The following is a 17,044-nucleotide window of genomic DNA, read 5'->3' as shown; positions in this document are numbered from 1 at the left end:
CAGACTGAAGGGATGAACAAACGAGAAACCACAACGCGAACTTACATAGTAGTGAAAGTGGGAAAGGGAGGATTTTGTAACTTGCTTTTTTAAAGGATCATACATTTCTATTTAGAACCAGTCTAAGTGATTTAACAGCTAAATATCTAACAGAAAACAACAACAAGAAAACCAAGCCACTAATCTTATTTATTACTTCTCTAACCATAGCTTAAGATATAAAAGAATTTGGAATGAGCAGAAAGAATCTCTGCGGCTGGCAAAGGCACTAATTATAAGAAACAGCAATTTGCATTATTTATGAGGAAGCTATTTACATCAGCCTGCCTGGCCAGTGGTTGCCTCAGACCAGTCTTTCATTACAGGGGAGAGTAAGTAAAAGTCACACAGGAAAAGGAAGGGTATTCTGAAGGCCACATTTTATCACCACACGAAGGAAAGATCTCCGAAAGTGTTCAAAAAAAAAAAAAACCTTAAATATAATTTAAAAGAAATATAATGGAAACTTCCATCTTCCACGATGATGATTCAGAATCTAACACCCATTTAAATATTCAGACAGGCTTCCAGAACCCACTGCGAGTGAGTGAGGCATTGTTAGCAGAAGAGAGTGCAGGGCGGGTGGGGGAGGGGGACGCACGCGATGACTAAGATAGACCGTTTCATAATTCAAGCACTTGAGTTTCGTCACATTTCTTTTTCCACCAGCGACTTTGAAATCTGTACACTACGAGAAAAGGTCATTCGCAAGAAGCTGGGAAGGAGCGAGCCCACTTTGTTCTCTGCTCTCTCCTCTCCTCTGACCACTTTAATTTAATTGGATCCTGCCTCCTGCCGATTCTATTCGTTGCTACAACAGATCATTCTCAGTGGCAATTTGCACTGGCTTTTGATCTGAAGTGGACAGAGCTGCTATCTGCAAACAAGGGAAAATGGGATCTGGGAGAATTTACCAAGCCTATTACTAAAAGGTGTCTATTATTTTTTTTTCTTTTTTTTTTGGCAAAAGCTCAATGGACGCCTCCCCCTCCCAACCTGCATTCTTTAAATATGTTAAAGTTTGTTGCTCATCTCCAATACAAAATATTGTGCATCAAGAATAGGTGCTGCCTCTTGGATGGAGAACTGGGCCCTGACAGAGAGGTCCCTGCTCTTGTGTGTCACTGGAAGATTCTTTAGCCATAATTACCTGCTCCAATAAGTGATTTCCCCTGTGATCTTCCTTCCAAGAATATTAAGGTACAGTGCATAGGACAGAGAAGACCAACCTTACAAATTAGTACAGATGCTTGAAAGAAATGGGCTTGGAGCTGGAAGAGATAAGGCTGTGGCCCAGTGAGCTTCTTTACTATTCAGTGGATACCAAGGTCACCGTCTATATTTTGCATGTGAAAGAATTGGTAGTCGTTTTCAGTGTTTAAAGACCTTGTTTTTGAAGCCAACCTCTCTATCTCTGGTTCTTCAATATTTCTTTGGGCTTGCATAATTTGTAAGGAAAAGTATGTCCGCTAGCTGAAATTCAAATCCCAAATTAATAAATTTGACTCATTGTGGCCCATGAGATGCAAGAAAAGAACATTTTTTAGTGTTAAGCATTTCCTCTGAGACCTACAGTTTGTCCATCAGAGAGAAAAAAAAAATCTCCCATCTCCCCGTTTAAAAACAAAAAGTATTTGGAGAGTTAACACTTCAAACCATTTAGCATATATTAATGTCAAGGAGTTAAAGTTGAGCAAAAGGCATATTGATTTAGAACACCGTGACATTTAGGATAAGGCTGAAGTGGCAGTAACTCATGATCATTACTCACAAACTCAAACTGCAGCGGGAAGAGAACATAGCCACACAAGGTGCTTGTCTTAACCAGATTGTCAGGGAGTTCCCTAATTTCGGTTTGGGAATTCAGCTTCAGTGCTTTCTCTTGGGGGCATCACCAGGACGGCAGATTTCTTATGATCACTGGCTTTGCAGCACATAATTAGGACTTGTCCCCTGATTCTCAGTTATCCTCTGAGTTTGGTCAAAGTCAAGCTATGTTCCCCTAAGCTGTGAAACCGAGGAGATAGGATAGAAGCTGAGGTATGAAGTCATGACGATTAATGAGACAGGTAATGTCTCAAAATGCTTGGAATAATGCCCAATACATCTTAATGATTGTAACCATGGATATTAGTAGGTGGTCCAAATAGGGAAAACATTGTATGAATTTTTGATGGTAATTTTCTTTATTGGTTCTTTGCTTTAAAGCCCTCTCTCAAGCGGCGTTGGATGTGAATGTCCGTAATCCCAGCACTCAAGACACTGAGGCTGGAGGATAGTGAGTTTGAGGCCAGAGTGGGTTACACACATAGCCAGCCATTCAGAGCATCCTGCCTTTCCAGGCTGTTTGTACTTTCCTCACCCTCTAGGGGCCGCTGTGCTTCCGGAGAGCGTGCAGGTGGCTTGGTTGCCGGGAGATCGTTGCTTGGCAACCGCTTGTCCACCAGCCTCTAGCCTGCTGAACTCTGATAGACATGGCGTCCTCCAGAAGCTCCTCCAGTTCTTCTGAGGAGTCCCCAGACTCTGAGACATCGGTGTCGCCGGTGCATCTGCCCCCAACGCCGCCGCCGACCTCTACCGCGGTTCTCAAGTCGCCCAGCGAGTCCAAGTCGAGTTCGACCGACCCGCCGCAATGTACCCACTCCGAGGACTCGCTGCCCTCTGCCGCCTTCTACGGGCCCCTGGACAGTAAAAACCCACTCCTGGCCTCTTGCGAGAAGGAGATCCGGGAGCTGTTGGGCTTTATGAAGAAGAAGAAGGCTCTAGCCACCTCAATGGAACAGAAGTACGAATTCCATCGGAGGTGGTAAGCTGAGGCAGGGTGCTGGGGAGGGCGCCTGGAGATGCCATTGGAGGACCACGACAGGGGTGGGGCCCTGGAGACAAGCTGAGCTGTAGCCACTCCCAGCTCTTACAGCCCTTAGCTCCCCCTACACGTTTCATGTCTTCCTTCTCAGGTCAAAATAAAAATCTGCACAGAAGTATTTCCTAACACTGGGTTTGGTCTCAGCGTTCTCATGGCCTCTCTTGGCTCACTCATGGGTCGCAAAACAGGACAAAAGTAGACTTAAGACCAACTCTGAGGCAGTTGCTCAGGTCCTTGAATTTAGGTCTCAACCAAGTCTGTCATATTGTGAACATGTACATTTTATTCTCTTTATATTCCGTTGGGATTACAGAAACTTCTTTTCCCCTTGACTTGGTGGCTCTTTGTGAGCGTCTGATTGGGTTTTTTGTTTGTTTTTCCAACTTATTTCTGTGAACTGAAAACTACCAGTTTCTAAGATTTGGTTTTGTTCATGTTGCCATCTTTTTTCTGGTCTAATGCTTTCCAAAATGAGTAGTTTCAAGACATAGGGAAGCAGCGAAGAATACCAGACAGGCAAATAACTTTTTTTTTTCTGGTGAGTATTTTAAACTTACATGTTTTGGTCATGCATTTAATCTGATTACACATTTTTAACTTACATTTATAATTCAACCAAACATCTTAATGATTTGTTGAGTAGACATATTTTTGACAGGTACTTTTCTCAAAACTAGGAAGGCATCAAGTTAACAATAAACCCCTCTCCCCCAAATCATATATTTCTGTGAGTATAGTCTTGTACTAAACAAACATGGGGCACAGCATTCCCACCATCCCTTTATCTACTCCCCCCACCCCAAGTTTCACTTACCTGTGGTCAAAGGCTATGCAAATCTTAAATGGAAAATTCCAGAAACAAACAATTGGCGTTGTTTATAGTCCCTTCTGAGCAGTCTGACAAAATCTTGCTCTGCACTGTTCTGACCCACCCAGGGTTTGAATTCACCCCTTTGTCCAGCACACTGACACTGTAGGCTTCGTCGGTCCATTTGTTAGTTAGCCATCTTGATTATCAGATCGACTGTCATAGAAACTCAGGATTTGTGCTAACATGACCCGTATTTTGCTTAATAATAATTATGAAGCACAAGAATAATGATGCTAGGGATGCAGATGGACCAAGGAGAAAGTGTAAATTCCTTCTATACATGGGAAAAATGTTTCAATAAGGAAGGAGAAAAATACATATTTGGGTGGCCAAGACCCACATATAGTTAGATGTTTTGAGAGTCACCATATTCATGTAGCTTTTATACAGTTTGTTATACATTTTCCACCCTAGTATAGCTCATCTCTTCTTGTGCCTAATTCATAAGGGATTCTTTGTCATGTGATGGCTAATCTTGCTTGTCAACTTGACTCTCCTGGGAAGAAGGGACCTCTTCTTGAGGAATTGCCTCCATCGGATTGGCCGTGTGGCATGACTGTAGGGCATTTTATTGACTGCTGATAATATCAGAGGGTGCAGTCTATCCTGAGCAGTGAGTGCTGCTTTTGGTCAGGTGGCCCTGGGTTGCCCAAGGGAAATAGCCAAGCAAGCCAGGGTAAACAAGCCAGTAACCAGTGTTCCTCCGTGGCTTCTGCTTCAGTTCCTGCTTCCAGGTTCCTACTTTGAGATCCTGCCCTGTTTGTTTCCCCTTGGTCATGGACTGTAACCCACAAGATGCAATAAACCTTTCCCTGCCCAAATTACTTGTGGTTATGGTGATTATCATAGCAACAGAAATCAAACTAGAGCATATAGATGTGTGTGTGTGTGTGTGTGTGTGTGTGTGTGTGTGTGTGTGTGTGTGTGTGTGAGCGAATAGAAGAAAATACAGTGTATGTAATGTTCAGTTCTACTTGTTTTTTCATACATCTTTTAGGGGCCTCATATTGCATCCACTAGAAGTAAGGGAGAAGCCAGGCAGATGCATTTTACAAAGAGAGTGCTTACTCTTCCCTGAAGAGTAAGGTAGGGGAGAGGACCAAGGGGTATCTGATGAGTGTTGCCATTGGAAATGGGATGGCAGGGAGCATAGATAGAGAAAAACCAGGAAAAAAAAAGTGTCTTATTTTTTCTTGTTTTAGAAAGTTGAGGATGGGGCTGGTGAGATGGCTGAGTGGTTAAGAGCACTGACTACTCTTCTAAAGGTCCTGAGTTCAATTCCTGGCAACCACATGGTGGCTCACAACCATCTGCAATGGGATCTGGTGCCCTCTTCTGGTGTGTCTGAAGACAACTACAGTGTACTCATATACATAAAATAAATAAATATATCTTTTTTAAAAAGTTGGGGACAAAGCCAGGTGGTGGTGGCATATGTCTTTAATCCCAGTACTTGGGAGGCAGAGGCAGGAGGATCTCTATGAATTCAAGGCCTGCCTGATCTATACAATGAGTTCCAGGACAGCCAGGGCTATGCAGAGAAACCCTGTCTTGAAAAAAAAGAAGAAAGAGAAGGAGTGGGGAAAGAGGAAGAGGAAGAGGAAGAAGAGGAGAGGGGAGAGGGAGGACAGAGGGAGGAGGAAGGGGAGGAGGAAAGAGGAAGAGGGAAATTGTTGAGGAGAAGTGGGGACAATGTATAAGGGTTTGTTTGTTGAGTAGGCTACACGGACAGTGGCAGGTGTGAAGAAGCTGGGCAGCATTGTGACAGTGGGAAGGTCAGCTTTAGATGGGAGAAAATAAAATGGAGAGTTTGATTTTGGAGGTACTGCAGTTGTGACTCAGCATCCAGGCAGGGCTGGAGGTCAGAAGAGAAGCACATTTGGGCTTCATCAACCCATTAATGACGTTTAATATGATGAGCAATAGACTTAGGCAAGGGAGTGGGTGTAGGTGCAGAGGGCAGTAAAGGACAGGGATGTTCCATCCAATAGTAACCAGCAGAGACTGAGAGGCCAGCAAGGTGGGAGTAGAACCAGGAAGTAGCTGGTGCTCCCAGAGCAGGGAGAGAAAGCGATTCACGGGGAGGGAAGAATCCACTTCGGCACATCCTGCTGATAGAGGAGCAAGAACGGACCGAGGAGTGAGGACAAATAAGATACAATAGTAAACTAAAATAACGGCTTTAGCTGAGCCTAGTGTTGCACACGTATCAGCCCAGCATCTGGGAGGCTGAGTCGCAGGATCCTGCTTTCAAGGCCAGCTGAGTGAGACCCGAGGAGAAGCACCCTGCACACCCACCCTCTCTCCCACACAGGTTCTATCGGAGTGGTTTCCATTTGTACAACCTCTAAGAATCCCCATTCTCAGCATTCCAGTCCAGAGCTCTGCTTTTCTTTGTCCTGCCCTCCGACTCAAATATCCTCCACGTAGCGGTCAGGGTGATCTTTACAAGCAGGTCAGCTGCTCTTAGCTAAAGTCTATTGATTGCCCTGGCTCCTAGCATGCAATTAAGACCCTCAGTGTTCTCCAGGGTCTGAGGATCTGACCCTGCCTCTCCCTTGTCCGAGCTCAACACTTGGAACTTGCCAGAGAAACACTCTGTTTTCTTGCTCCAGAGGCAATATTTGTGGTTTCCTTTGTCTGGGAGGTTTTTCTTCCAGATTTCTAGTTCTCTCTCTCTCTGTTCCTTTAGTTCTCTGCTCAGTCATCACCGTCCAAGACAGGTTTTTGTTTTTTGTTTTTTTTCCTTCCTAAATCAGGTTTATCTATCAATTGGTATTTTGTTTAACTTTTCATTTTCTTGTATATTGTTTGTTTTCTGTATTAAAACATAAGCTTCCCGGTGAGCCTGGGACACTTGTTTTCCCTGCTGCATTGCTCAGTCTCCAGGTGATAGCCTGGGGATTGGAACATAGTAAACACCCCACAGACATTTGATAGTGCAGGAATCCGAGGACTCTATTATCCTGTATTCTCTCCAGCATCCAAAACAGATCTATTTCTTTCTATGTCACGTGGAAGGGCGTTTTTGCCTGCACCTGTGTTAAAGTAAGTGGCGCTCCAGCAGAGGCCCAGGGGGAGTACAACAGCGGCTTGCTTTCCAAGAAGGGGCCAGAGAGGTGATGCTATCTTAGTTAGGGTTTTACTGCTGTGACCAGACACCACAACCAAGGCAACTCATAAGGACAACATTTAATTGGGGTTGGCTTACAGGTTCAAAGGTCCATTCAGTCTGTAATCATCAAGGCAGGAGCATGGCAGCATCCAGGCAGGCATGGTGCAAGAGGAGCTGAGAGTTCTACATCTTCATCTGAAGGCTGCTGGTGGAAGACTGACTTCCAGGCAGCCAGGATGAGGGTCTTAAAGCCCACGCCCACAAGTGGCACACCTACTCCAATAAGGTCACACCTACCTTACTCCAATAAGGCCACACCTCCTAATAGTGCCACTCTCTGAGCTGAGCATATTCAAACCATGCCAGATGTGAAGCTGGGACAAGAAGAATGTGCAGAAGTCCACCAGGAAAACAGAGAAACAGAGGAGAGCAAGCACAGAGGGAAATCCTGTGCTGGAAAGAGCTGAGCATGTTCTTTGAATGAGCAGAGAGAAGCCCATTCGGCCTCAGCCTGGGAAGCGCGGGTACAACAGTGTACCATGCCGTTAGCGGGAGCGATGGGGCTTGGAGGGCAGTTGAGGTCAGCTGCAGCAGGAACACCTTTCTGGGAAGGGACTGCCCTTATGTAATTTTTATTTGAAAATAGTGCTCGGGTGATCATGTCCCCACTGGGCAAGAGTGTCAATGGGGAGCCGCTTGGAAACCCAGGAGGTAGAAATTACTTTTATAGCTCGCTTGACAGATGGGTTTTCTTAAAATCAAAGCTTTTTTTCCCCCTTTTTTCTAACTATAGGACTTTCCACAAGCATAAAAATTTATAGTACCAAAAAATATGATCTTGACTATATGAACAGTGCCATTATATAAAAGTGTGGTATATTTTAAAATACGCCTTTGTCAGAAGCAGTAGATATTCTGATTAGACTGTGAGAATTTTCTTTAGGGCATTCAGGACATCTCCTAGCCGTTATAGCCAACCAGCAGAATCAAACATGTTAGCTTTTTATTCTTAAATCTGGCCATGGTGGCCCATGCCTGCGATTCCAACCCCTGGCAGCTGACAGGGGGAATGGTATGAGCCTGAGGTCAGCCTGGACTACAGCAGTGTTTCAGGCCACCCTGGGCTACAGAGGATATTTTTTGCCCCTGCGTTATGTAAGTCATTCCTAATGAGCAGCATTCCCGAGCTTCAGATTCTGTAAAAAAGAAAAAAAAATAAATAAATAAAAAAGAAGAAAGAGAGCTCTTTTCTTATTACATAACCCCGGTTGACTTAATTAAGCTGGTATTTCGCTTCTATGAATAACAAACCCAGCGCTCACCTCATCTGTAAGCCTTGGGTGAGTTTAACTGTTTTAGGCGCAGAACTGAAGGATTTGAGCCCAACTGGGTAGATTTCTTGAATTTATTGCATCTCAATACTGTGGAATTTCACGAGACAGCAAGTGGAATATGAAATGAACAAAGAAACTGTCTTTCTTGTCTTAGCTCCCGTGTGGCTTGTATTTACCACATTTTATTCACCATTGTCTTTACTGTGGGCACATGTAGGTATTGCTCTACCCCAAACATTATTTTTCAGTCCATAAAGGCAAGTATGCTACGTTTCCTTTACTCAACTGGGGACCCAATCAATATCATTTGGTTGCCTTAACGAATCAATCGGTCCTTATCTGCAGATACTGTTTCATGAATGTTCTAACGTGTACATGTGAGAAATCAATACCAATCTTCAGGGTGTTTGTTTGTTTGTTTGTTTGTTTTTGAGGCCAGGTTTCTCTGTGTAGTCCTGGCTGGCCTGGAGCCTGCCCTGTAGACCAGGCTGGCCTTGAAGTCAGAGATCTGCTAGCCTATGCCTCCCAAGTGCTGGGATTAAAGGCACATGCCATCACCAATTCTTAGGAATCTCCAGTCCTTAAGTTTAGACTGTTGCCTGTATTTCGTCAGTTCTTGTTGCCTTACCACGATTATCACAGACTGAGTGGCTTAAAGAAAGCAGTTTTTTTTTTTTCATAGTTCTGAAGACTTCATGTTCCAGGTTAGTCAGGATCTTGTCAGGGCTCTTTTTCTGGTTTGGGAAACTGTTCTGCCTTCCCAGGGTCCTTCCTCTGAAGAAGTCTGAAAGAAAGAGAGCAAGAGTGAGCACAAACTCTGGGACTCTCTTCTGGGAAGGAGATAAATCCCCTCAGACCAAGATCCTACCACATGACCTCATTTAACCTTAATTGCTTCCTCAGAGGTGAAGTTTCCAGTGCAGCTGCCCTGGGGGTTAAGGCTCCAACAGTGTGCTTGGGTCTGGAAGGATGCATTCTCTTCCCAGCCTGGCCTGTATCTAGAAGGCAGCATTGGGCAACTTTAAGGGGAGTTTAGCTTTTTTCCTTCTTCCTCTCTTCTCTTCTCTTCTCTTCTCTTCTCTTCTCTTCTCTTCTCTTCTCTTCTCTTCTCTTCTCTTCTCTTCTCTTCTCTTCTCTTCTCTTCTCTTCTTCTCCCCTCCCCTCCCCTCCCCTCCCCTCCCCTCCCCTCCCCTCCCCTCCCCTCCCCTCCCCTCCCCTCCCCTCCCCTCCCCTCTCTTCTCTTCTCTTCTCTTCTCTTCTCTTCTCTTCTCTTCTCTTCTCTTCTCTTCTCTTCTCTTCTCTTCTCTTCTTTTCTCTTCTCTTCTCTTCTCTTCTCTCCCAGAGGCACTCATAACATTCTGGAGAGAGAGAAGAAATCGGGGTTAACTCAATGAATGGATAAATTAGGCAATGATTTATTACCTTGCTCATTTGAATTAAACACCACTTTTATAATACCGATGGCTTATTTTTATTCTATATGGCGGAAGGAAGCGTAATGCTAAATGGATTGACTGGATATTTGAACTCTCCATGAAAAAGAATAAAATAAAAGCAAGAATTTTCCCCAACCTACCTACTGCTGCTCCATTCACCCCCCCCATCCTTCCCTCCCCTTCATTTTCCCTCCCTCCCTCTTTGCTTCCTTTATACATGTGGTTCTCAACCTGTGGGTTATGACCCTATTGGGGATTGAAGGACCCTTTCTCAGGGGTCCCCTAAGACCATCAGAAAACAGATATTTACATTACAACTCATGTGCTACATTTATAACAGTAGCAAAATTACAGTTATTAAGTAGCAATGAAAATGATGCTATGGTTGGGCGTCACCACAACAACGAGGAACCGTATTAAAGGGTCGCAGTGTTAGGAAGGCTGAGAACCGCTGCTTTATACCTTCCCTGACTACTGTGAAGTTAGTGTTAGCTGCCAACTTGACAGAATCTCAGATTGCCTCCTTAAAACCTAGGAGATAAGCCCTCGTAAGACCTGTGAGGGCTTCTCTAAGTTAGCTTACCTTCTTGGCATGTCGGTGGGACACCATCTTAGGTGGGAAGATGCAGTCTCTGCATCACAGGGTCTGCATCTTCCCGAGTTAGCATCCTGGACTGCACAGACTTGAGAAGGCCAGGTAAACATGAGGTCTTGATTGTGGATGTGTCACAACCAGCCGTTTCTTGATCTTGCCACCTTGACGCCCCCGCCATGATAGACTGTACCTTCACTTGTGAGACAGAAGAAACCATTTCCCTCTTAAGTTGTCTTAAATGTCAGAGTATTTTATCACAGCAACAGGAAAAGAAACTAAGACACTCTACCTGTATTAGGTACTCATACCTCTTAAGACAAGAAGTGAATACTATAGTTGAAGTGGTGGCACATGCCTGTAATTTTGCCACATTGGAGTGTGTGTGCCAAGAAGATATTAGGTCTGAGGGTGGCTAGGGCTTCATAGTGAGACTCCGTGTTGGGAAGCCCTGCTAGTTAGCAGGTCAAAGTCTGATGCTGCTGGAAAGCCCACAGCTCGGTGCAAAATGGTGGACTCCGTTTACTGGCATGGTTTCTTCTCTGACCTTGTCTGGGGAGCTCCAAACCTCCATGTCCTCTACCTGCGGAATGTCATGTAGCCTTGGCGAAGTTACAGATCCAGCGTCCTTTCTCCTGATATCAAACCCATTCAGCAAGCACCTGAGATTCCTGGAATGCATCTCCATGCTAAGGAGGTCTCTCAGTACCTTATTTAGCCTTCAGCCACACTGGATATTCCAACCACCTTCCCCCAAACTATATAAATCTTGATTCACCCCAAATAAAGTTGATCTTTGTCCCCAAAGCTGATCACCAAGCGTTGTCATTTCTGTTCATACACAAAGGTCATCTGAAACCCTGTTTGTTGACTCTGCTCCCTTTTGTCCTCATGGGCCAGTGGCCAATGACCTCTGGGAGAAGGGAGGGCCATGACCCTGTCTCTATTTATTTCCTACCTTGTTTGTAATGAGTTACAAACATACAAAACCCAAAGAAACAAAGCTGGCAGATCAAATACAGCACCCTCTCAGGATTTATAAACAGCTAGCGTGATATTGATGAAAGGATCTTGGGTAAATCAATGGGGAAGAATACACAGCCCAGACGTACAGTCTGTAGTTTGACAAAGGAATAGAGCTGAGACCGATTGATGCTGGAAATGCTCAACAACTACATGCAAGAAAATGAAATTAGGTACAGACTTCCTCCATCCTGGAAATCAACTCAGAGGATCACCTGTCTTAAATGTAAGGCTCCAAACAGCAAAATTCCTAAGAGAAAACCGGGGTGACCTTGGATTTGGCAATTACTTTTTAGACATAATTCCAATGGCATGAACAACTTAATTTGATTAAAATTAAAGATTTCTGCTCTTTGTAAAGAATATGAAAAAAACATAGGCAGAATAGTCTGTAAGCTTTGTTGTTGTTGTTTTGAGACAGGGTTTCTCGGTGTCGTACTGGCTGCCCTGGAACTCATTCTGTAGATCAGGTTGGCCTCAAACTCAGAGATCTGCCTGCCTCTTGTCTCCTGAGTGCTGGGATTAAAGGGGTGGACTATCACTGACCGGCTATGCTGTAAACTAAACACTCTCAAATTCCATATATGATAGAAAAAAAAAAAAACACCAAAACCCAAAACTGTTGTCCACAACATGCAATGGACTTAAAAAACAAACAAACCCCAAAAACCTCAAACCAACCTGTTTTTAAAAATTGGCCTAAGAGCCAACAGACATCTCACCAAAGAGGTATACACAGATGGAAAATAAACATAAGAAGATGCTCCACATACAACAACATCGGGGGAACTTCAGATTCAAACAACTGTGAGACCGCCTACACAGGACTGCAAGGCTGAAATCCAGGACTCTGACAGCTCTGAATGCTGATGAGACCAGAAGCTTCATGCTGGAAGGGTTGCAGAACGGCAGATGTGGCTTTGTGGAAGACAGGTGATGATGTCTCACAAAGCTATTAATGCCATCTAGTAATTGTGGCTCTTGGCACTTACCCAAAGGAAGATTATATCCATATAAAATCCTGCATGTGGATACCAGTCTCTCTCTCTCTCTCTCTCTCTCTCTCTCTCCTCCTCCTCTCTCTCTCCCTCTCTCTCTCTCCCTCTCCCTCTCCCCTTCCCCCTCCTCCTCCCCCCTCTCTCCCTCTCCCTCTTCCTTTCTCCCCTTTACTTCCCTCCACTAGTGTGTGTGTGTGTGTGTGTGTGTGTGTGTGTGTGTGTGTAGAGAGAGAGAGAGAGAGAGGCCAGTGTTCAACCTTGACTGCCCTTCATCAAGAGCTATCTTTTGTTTTCTAGACAGTGTCTCTTGCTGAAATCTGGGGCGTACAAATTAGGATAGGTACTGGCCAGTGAATCATAGAGATCCTCCTGGCTCTGCTTCCCTGAGACCACAAGCAAGTGCCACGGGACGAGGCTGTTTACGTGGGTTCTGGGACTCCAACTCAGGCCCTCATGTTATGCAGTAAGCGCTTTCTTAACTGAGCTGCCTCTCAAACCCCAGATACGCTTAGCAGTTTTACCTATAATTGTTAAAATTTGTAAGCAGCAACCACATTCTTTATAAGGTTAGTGAAAAATAAGTGACAGTCTTATCCAATCATGTAATATTAATCAATAGAAGAAACAAACTGGCGAACCAGGGGAGACATAGAGGAATGTGATACATACTCCCAAAAGAAAGAAGGCAGTCTGAAAAGATTACATACTATGTGGCATTCTGTAAGAGGAAAGTTATGGCGACAGTAAAAAGATCAGTGATTAGGGAACAAGGGAGAAATGTGTAGGTGGAGCCCAGAGGAATTTCAGGACAGTGAAACATTGTATCTTGAAGCAGTGCTGATATGTATCATTATACATGTGTCTGAAGCTCATCAAAAGTACATCACCAAGAGTGAACCCTGCCAGAAACCCTGGACTTTGTCAATACGTGATGTGCTAGGGTTGCCTCATCAGTTGTTACAAGATACAGTAAAAAAAAAAAAAAAGTAGGAACCGAAACAAAAGCTACATCAAGATAAACCAGGGAGGGGGCTGGAGAAATGGCTCAGTGGTGAAGAGAACTTCCTGCTCTTGGGTTCAGTTCCCTGCCCCCACTGGTGCCTCACAACCACCTGTAGATGGCTACAGGTCATCTGATGCCCTCTTCTGGTCTTCCAGGGTACTGCAAATACATGCATGCAAGGCAAAAACACTCATACATTAAAAAAAAAAAAAAAGGGTAACATAAGAAAGAAGTCAGTCTGCCGAGGAACACTGGAGATCCTGACACAACCTGAGGAACTGAGCATGCGTGGAACAAATGAAATGCAAAGCAGAGAGAGGAGAGAGCTATAACAGAACATATACCATATGGCTCTCTCCTTGGCTTACTGGCTCACTTCTTTCTCGGGAGTGTTTTCTCCTTTAGTAATCATCTGTCTCTTTCTATCCCATGCCTAACTTAAAAGGCATGACTTTTGCTCCATCTCCTGGCTGCTTCCGGGCTCTTTATCTAGCCTGCACTACGTTCCTTCCTTTAGTAAAATGGTCCTTGGACTTCCTTCCGAGTCCACCTCGAAGATCTCTCTTGAGACGAAGAACCCCAGAAGGGTGGATACCCATAGAGGACACACAGCTTGCTTATGCCTGGGGATGGAGATGGAGGAACATCTCTGGATTTTCTTCACTGTGAAGTTAAAAGCTGTTCTCAAAAGGAGGTTTTTTTTAAACACATATAAAAAGGGGCTCCAGTCAACGGTGGGCACACACTAGATATACTAATGTTTGTTGATCCTTAGACGTTAACAATAAGGAATATGAGAAAGACTCAGCACAAGGCAGGTGAGAAAGGGGTTGCCCACGAATTAATTGACACTGCCTGCTCATTCTGAAGATGTCTTTTCACTTCATGACTCTTACAGTGCCACCACGCTGTTTAATATCTGGACCAAATATGCTCCCAGGCTGCCGTCCAACTATTACAACGAGAAGCTCCTGAAGGTTGGAGACAGCCTCTGTCAAATAAAAGTAAGTGGTTACAAAACAGACAGAGAGCCAGCTAGAAACAAACTCCTTTGGCTACTTAGTATTTGGGTTGATAGCCTTCCTAGTCTAAAGGGTTTAATTTTTTTTTTAATATTGGAAACAATATGCAAATAAGTAAAACTGTACTGAGGTATAGTAACAGCCATAACAACTACAAAGCCTGCCCTTTTATTTTGTATTTGAAAGTCTCCAGGTGGTTCCTTCAGGGACCAAAGGGAGCCTGGGATGGGAGGGCAGCTCAGCTCAGCAGAGGGTGTGGTGGACCTACAGCAGGAAGTGCTGAGTCACCATGTTCCTAACTTACACAAAGGAGCCCAGACACTATTTCCTGTTGTTTTTCCCTAGGCCTGTGGCCTTGCCCTGTCAGCCCCTCAGGCCAACGGCCTGGCTGTTCAGTGTCCTGTTTTAATGACTTCTAGTTTTCTGAATATTTTTGCTTTACTGTGAGTCTAGCAACTGTGGCATATATGCCGTTTCCCCCCGCTCAGTATTATACCAGAAACTGAGCATGTACCATGGTGTGAGTTCTGTGTCAGGGTCTACGTCTTTGAAGGTCATGGACCTGGGCTTGGCTTGATAAGACCCTGCCAAGGCTGGGCTTTCAGTTTGTGAACTTGTGAGTTTAACCCCATATCACTGGCCTAAGCCCAAATATAGCAAGTTCTATACAGTGTTGGACAAGGAGTTAATTTATGCACGGGAATTTTAGGCCAGGCATGGGCGGTGTGAGTGAGTGCCTTCTCAAATTTTTTCAGTTTCCCAGCTTGATTTTCTTCCTCTGTGTCTATTTCTTAGACTTTAATCTATGTATTGGGAGGCAAAAATTACCCAATAGAGCATGGTTTCTCAACCTATGGGTCCCGACCCCTGGGCTTGTCACATATCAGCTGTCTTGCATCTTGCATATCAGAGATAATTGTCACAATTCAAAACAGTAGCTAACTTAAAGTTATGAGGTAGCAATGAAATAATTTTATGGTTGGGAGTAACTACAGCATGAGGAACTGTGTTATAGAGGGTTGCAGTGGCATTAGGAAGGCCGAGAACCACTGAAATAGAGAAGGCACAGAAATGCTTCCATTTTAAAAGACCATCAATGCAAAAATACAACACTTACCCCAGGTAAGATAAAGAGATCATTTTTTTTCTGAAGCCAAATGTGAGTGGCCATGGCCTAGGGGTACAGATTCAGGTTTCCCCAAATCACTTGTCCAATATGGTTAACAGTTTCACGAAGCCTGTATAGTCATTTATGACTTTTTAGTCTTACACGAGGACACCTTTCAAATAAATTGGTAGAAACATGAGGCCGGCAGGTCACAGCAAAGTGGGAAATCTGTGCAAGCCTCAGATAACTCTCTGATGACATATTTAACCTTTTGGTTGGTGGCAGTTCTGGGAGGTCTCCAAAGTTAACATATTCCAAGTGATTTTACCTGGCAGTCAAGTCACGAGGATCAAACACAGAGGCAGGCAAGAGATGCTTTAAAGGGGCTAAACGGTAGCCCAAGATAAATTGTAATTAGACTCTGGACCTGCAATATCAACCTCTCCTCGGTCCTGGCAATTCTAATCGCCATCAGCCATCCAGAAGTTTCTGTCTAAGGTGCCTTTCTTTCTGGGACCTTTTCACCCACAGAGCTAGTTGGATCCCACTTCCTCTTCCTAAATTAAAGGAAGTCTTAGCTCCACATGCATGTGCCATGGTTCTCACACAATTGAAAACGCAGGGTTTGGGGGGAAATAAGTGACTTCCAAGCTCTATTTCTGTGGAGTGGAGTGATAGCTGATAGCTGATAATATAGCCTTTTTTTTTTTTTTATCTTGTTAGCTCTGGGATGGAGAGGTCAACATCACGTGGTAGAGATGGATAGTCTTAGGAGCAGTGCGTGAGTGTGGAGGAAGCGCGTTAGACCCCCGAGGGAGCCAGCTGACAATGGGCTACTGCTAAGGAGCCCATGTGTCTGATAGGTAGGCCGGCCGAGGCAGAGTGTTTACATTTGGATGAAAGATAAGGGGATGAGTTATCTACTTTTCAGTGATGGAAAATGGGTCACTGAAGGTGTTTATAACCATGAAAAAGAACTTGAGTTGGTATTGTCATCAACTTCTAGACTATATTTATATTTCAGTTATAGCACAGGTAATCTCGTGGGATTCTGTGGTTTTGAGCCTATTTTGGGTATATTATACAAATCCAGTCAGATTCAAAACCAACCAGTGTGAAGACAAGTCCATAGAAATAAGAACAAGCAATGCTTGATGATAAGAATGGAGCCATGTCTGACGGTAGAGACCCCTCAGGAGGCTAGGCAGGTGGGCGGCTCAGAGCCAGGCCAGTGGCTTTCCCCTGAGACAGGGCTGCAGAGGATGAAGCTGTGGAGGAGTTGCAAAGGACTCAGCTTTCCAAATGCTACTCCTGTTTCCTGCTGACACTTTCCAGGTCAACCATCTCCTGTGGGTGATGGACACCAAACCCCCGACTCTGTCGCAGGGTTTACGGTCCCCACTCATGAATTGAGCATGTGGGCCGCCATGAGCAGGGGAGGCTGGACTTGGACACTTAGATTCCGAGTCTATGAGATGTTGAGGGCTTTACCACCTACAGAACAAATGTGCATCTTCTCTTCACGATGGTCACGAGAGTCCCATAGTCCCAGAGGCCTTCTTCTGAGAATTCAACACAAGACCAGAAATGCATTGCATAGAGAGTGTCTGCCACTTTACATACGCTTGGGAAACGAT

At 44.5% G+C, this 17,044-nt stretch overlaps 1 protein-coding gene and 1 long non-coding RNA gene across 9 annotated transcripts in view; one reads left to right on the top strand and one right to left on the bottom strand.

Annotated features, from left to right (window-relative positions):
* The first annotated feature begins 622 nt into the window (after nucleotides 1–622).
* Nucleotides 623–17,044, top strand: part of Cfap54 (cilia and flagella associated protein 54) — a 307,879-nt gene continuing 291,457 nt past the window's right edge. For 4 of the 8 annotated variants that reach the window (XM_011243639.2, XM_030245150.1, XM_011243634.2 and 1 more), the window contains exons 1-3: nucleotides 1,008–1,239; nucleotides 2,248–2,845; nucleotides 14,176–14,281. In XM_011243639.2, coding sequence (XP_011241941.1) covers nucleotides 2,514–2,845; nucleotides 14,176–14,281 — 438 coding nt within the window. In that variant the 5' untranslated portion in view covers nucleotides 1,008–1,239; nucleotides 2,248–2,513. Of the gene's footprint in view, nucleotides 972–1,007; nucleotides 1,240–1,780; nucleotides 2,846–14,175; nucleotides 14,282–17,044 lie in introns of those variants that run through there. The other 4 variants (XM_011243636.3, XM_011243638.2, XM_017314189.2 and 1 more) reach the window with 4 other exon arrangements.
* Gm40739 lies at nucleotides 6,657–9,302 on the bottom strand. The gene is made up of 3 exons (XR_871950.2): nucleotides 9,112–9,302; nucleotides 8,854–9,009; nucleotides 6,657–8,087 (listed from the first exon to the last, which is right to left on the bottom strand). It is a non-coding gene; the product is annotated as a predicted gene, 40739 (long non-coding RNA).

This window comes from Mus musculus, chromosome 10 (assembly GCF_000001635.26).
Source record: "Mus musculus strain C57BL/6J chromosome 10, GRCm38.p6 C57BL/6J".
Classification (NCBI taxonomy): Eukaryota; Metazoa; Chordata; class Mammalia; order Rodentia; family Muridae; genus Mus; species Mus musculus.
The sequence above is the reverse complement of the archived record's forward strand: the minus strand, read 5'-3'. Positions and strand labels throughout refer to the sequence as shown.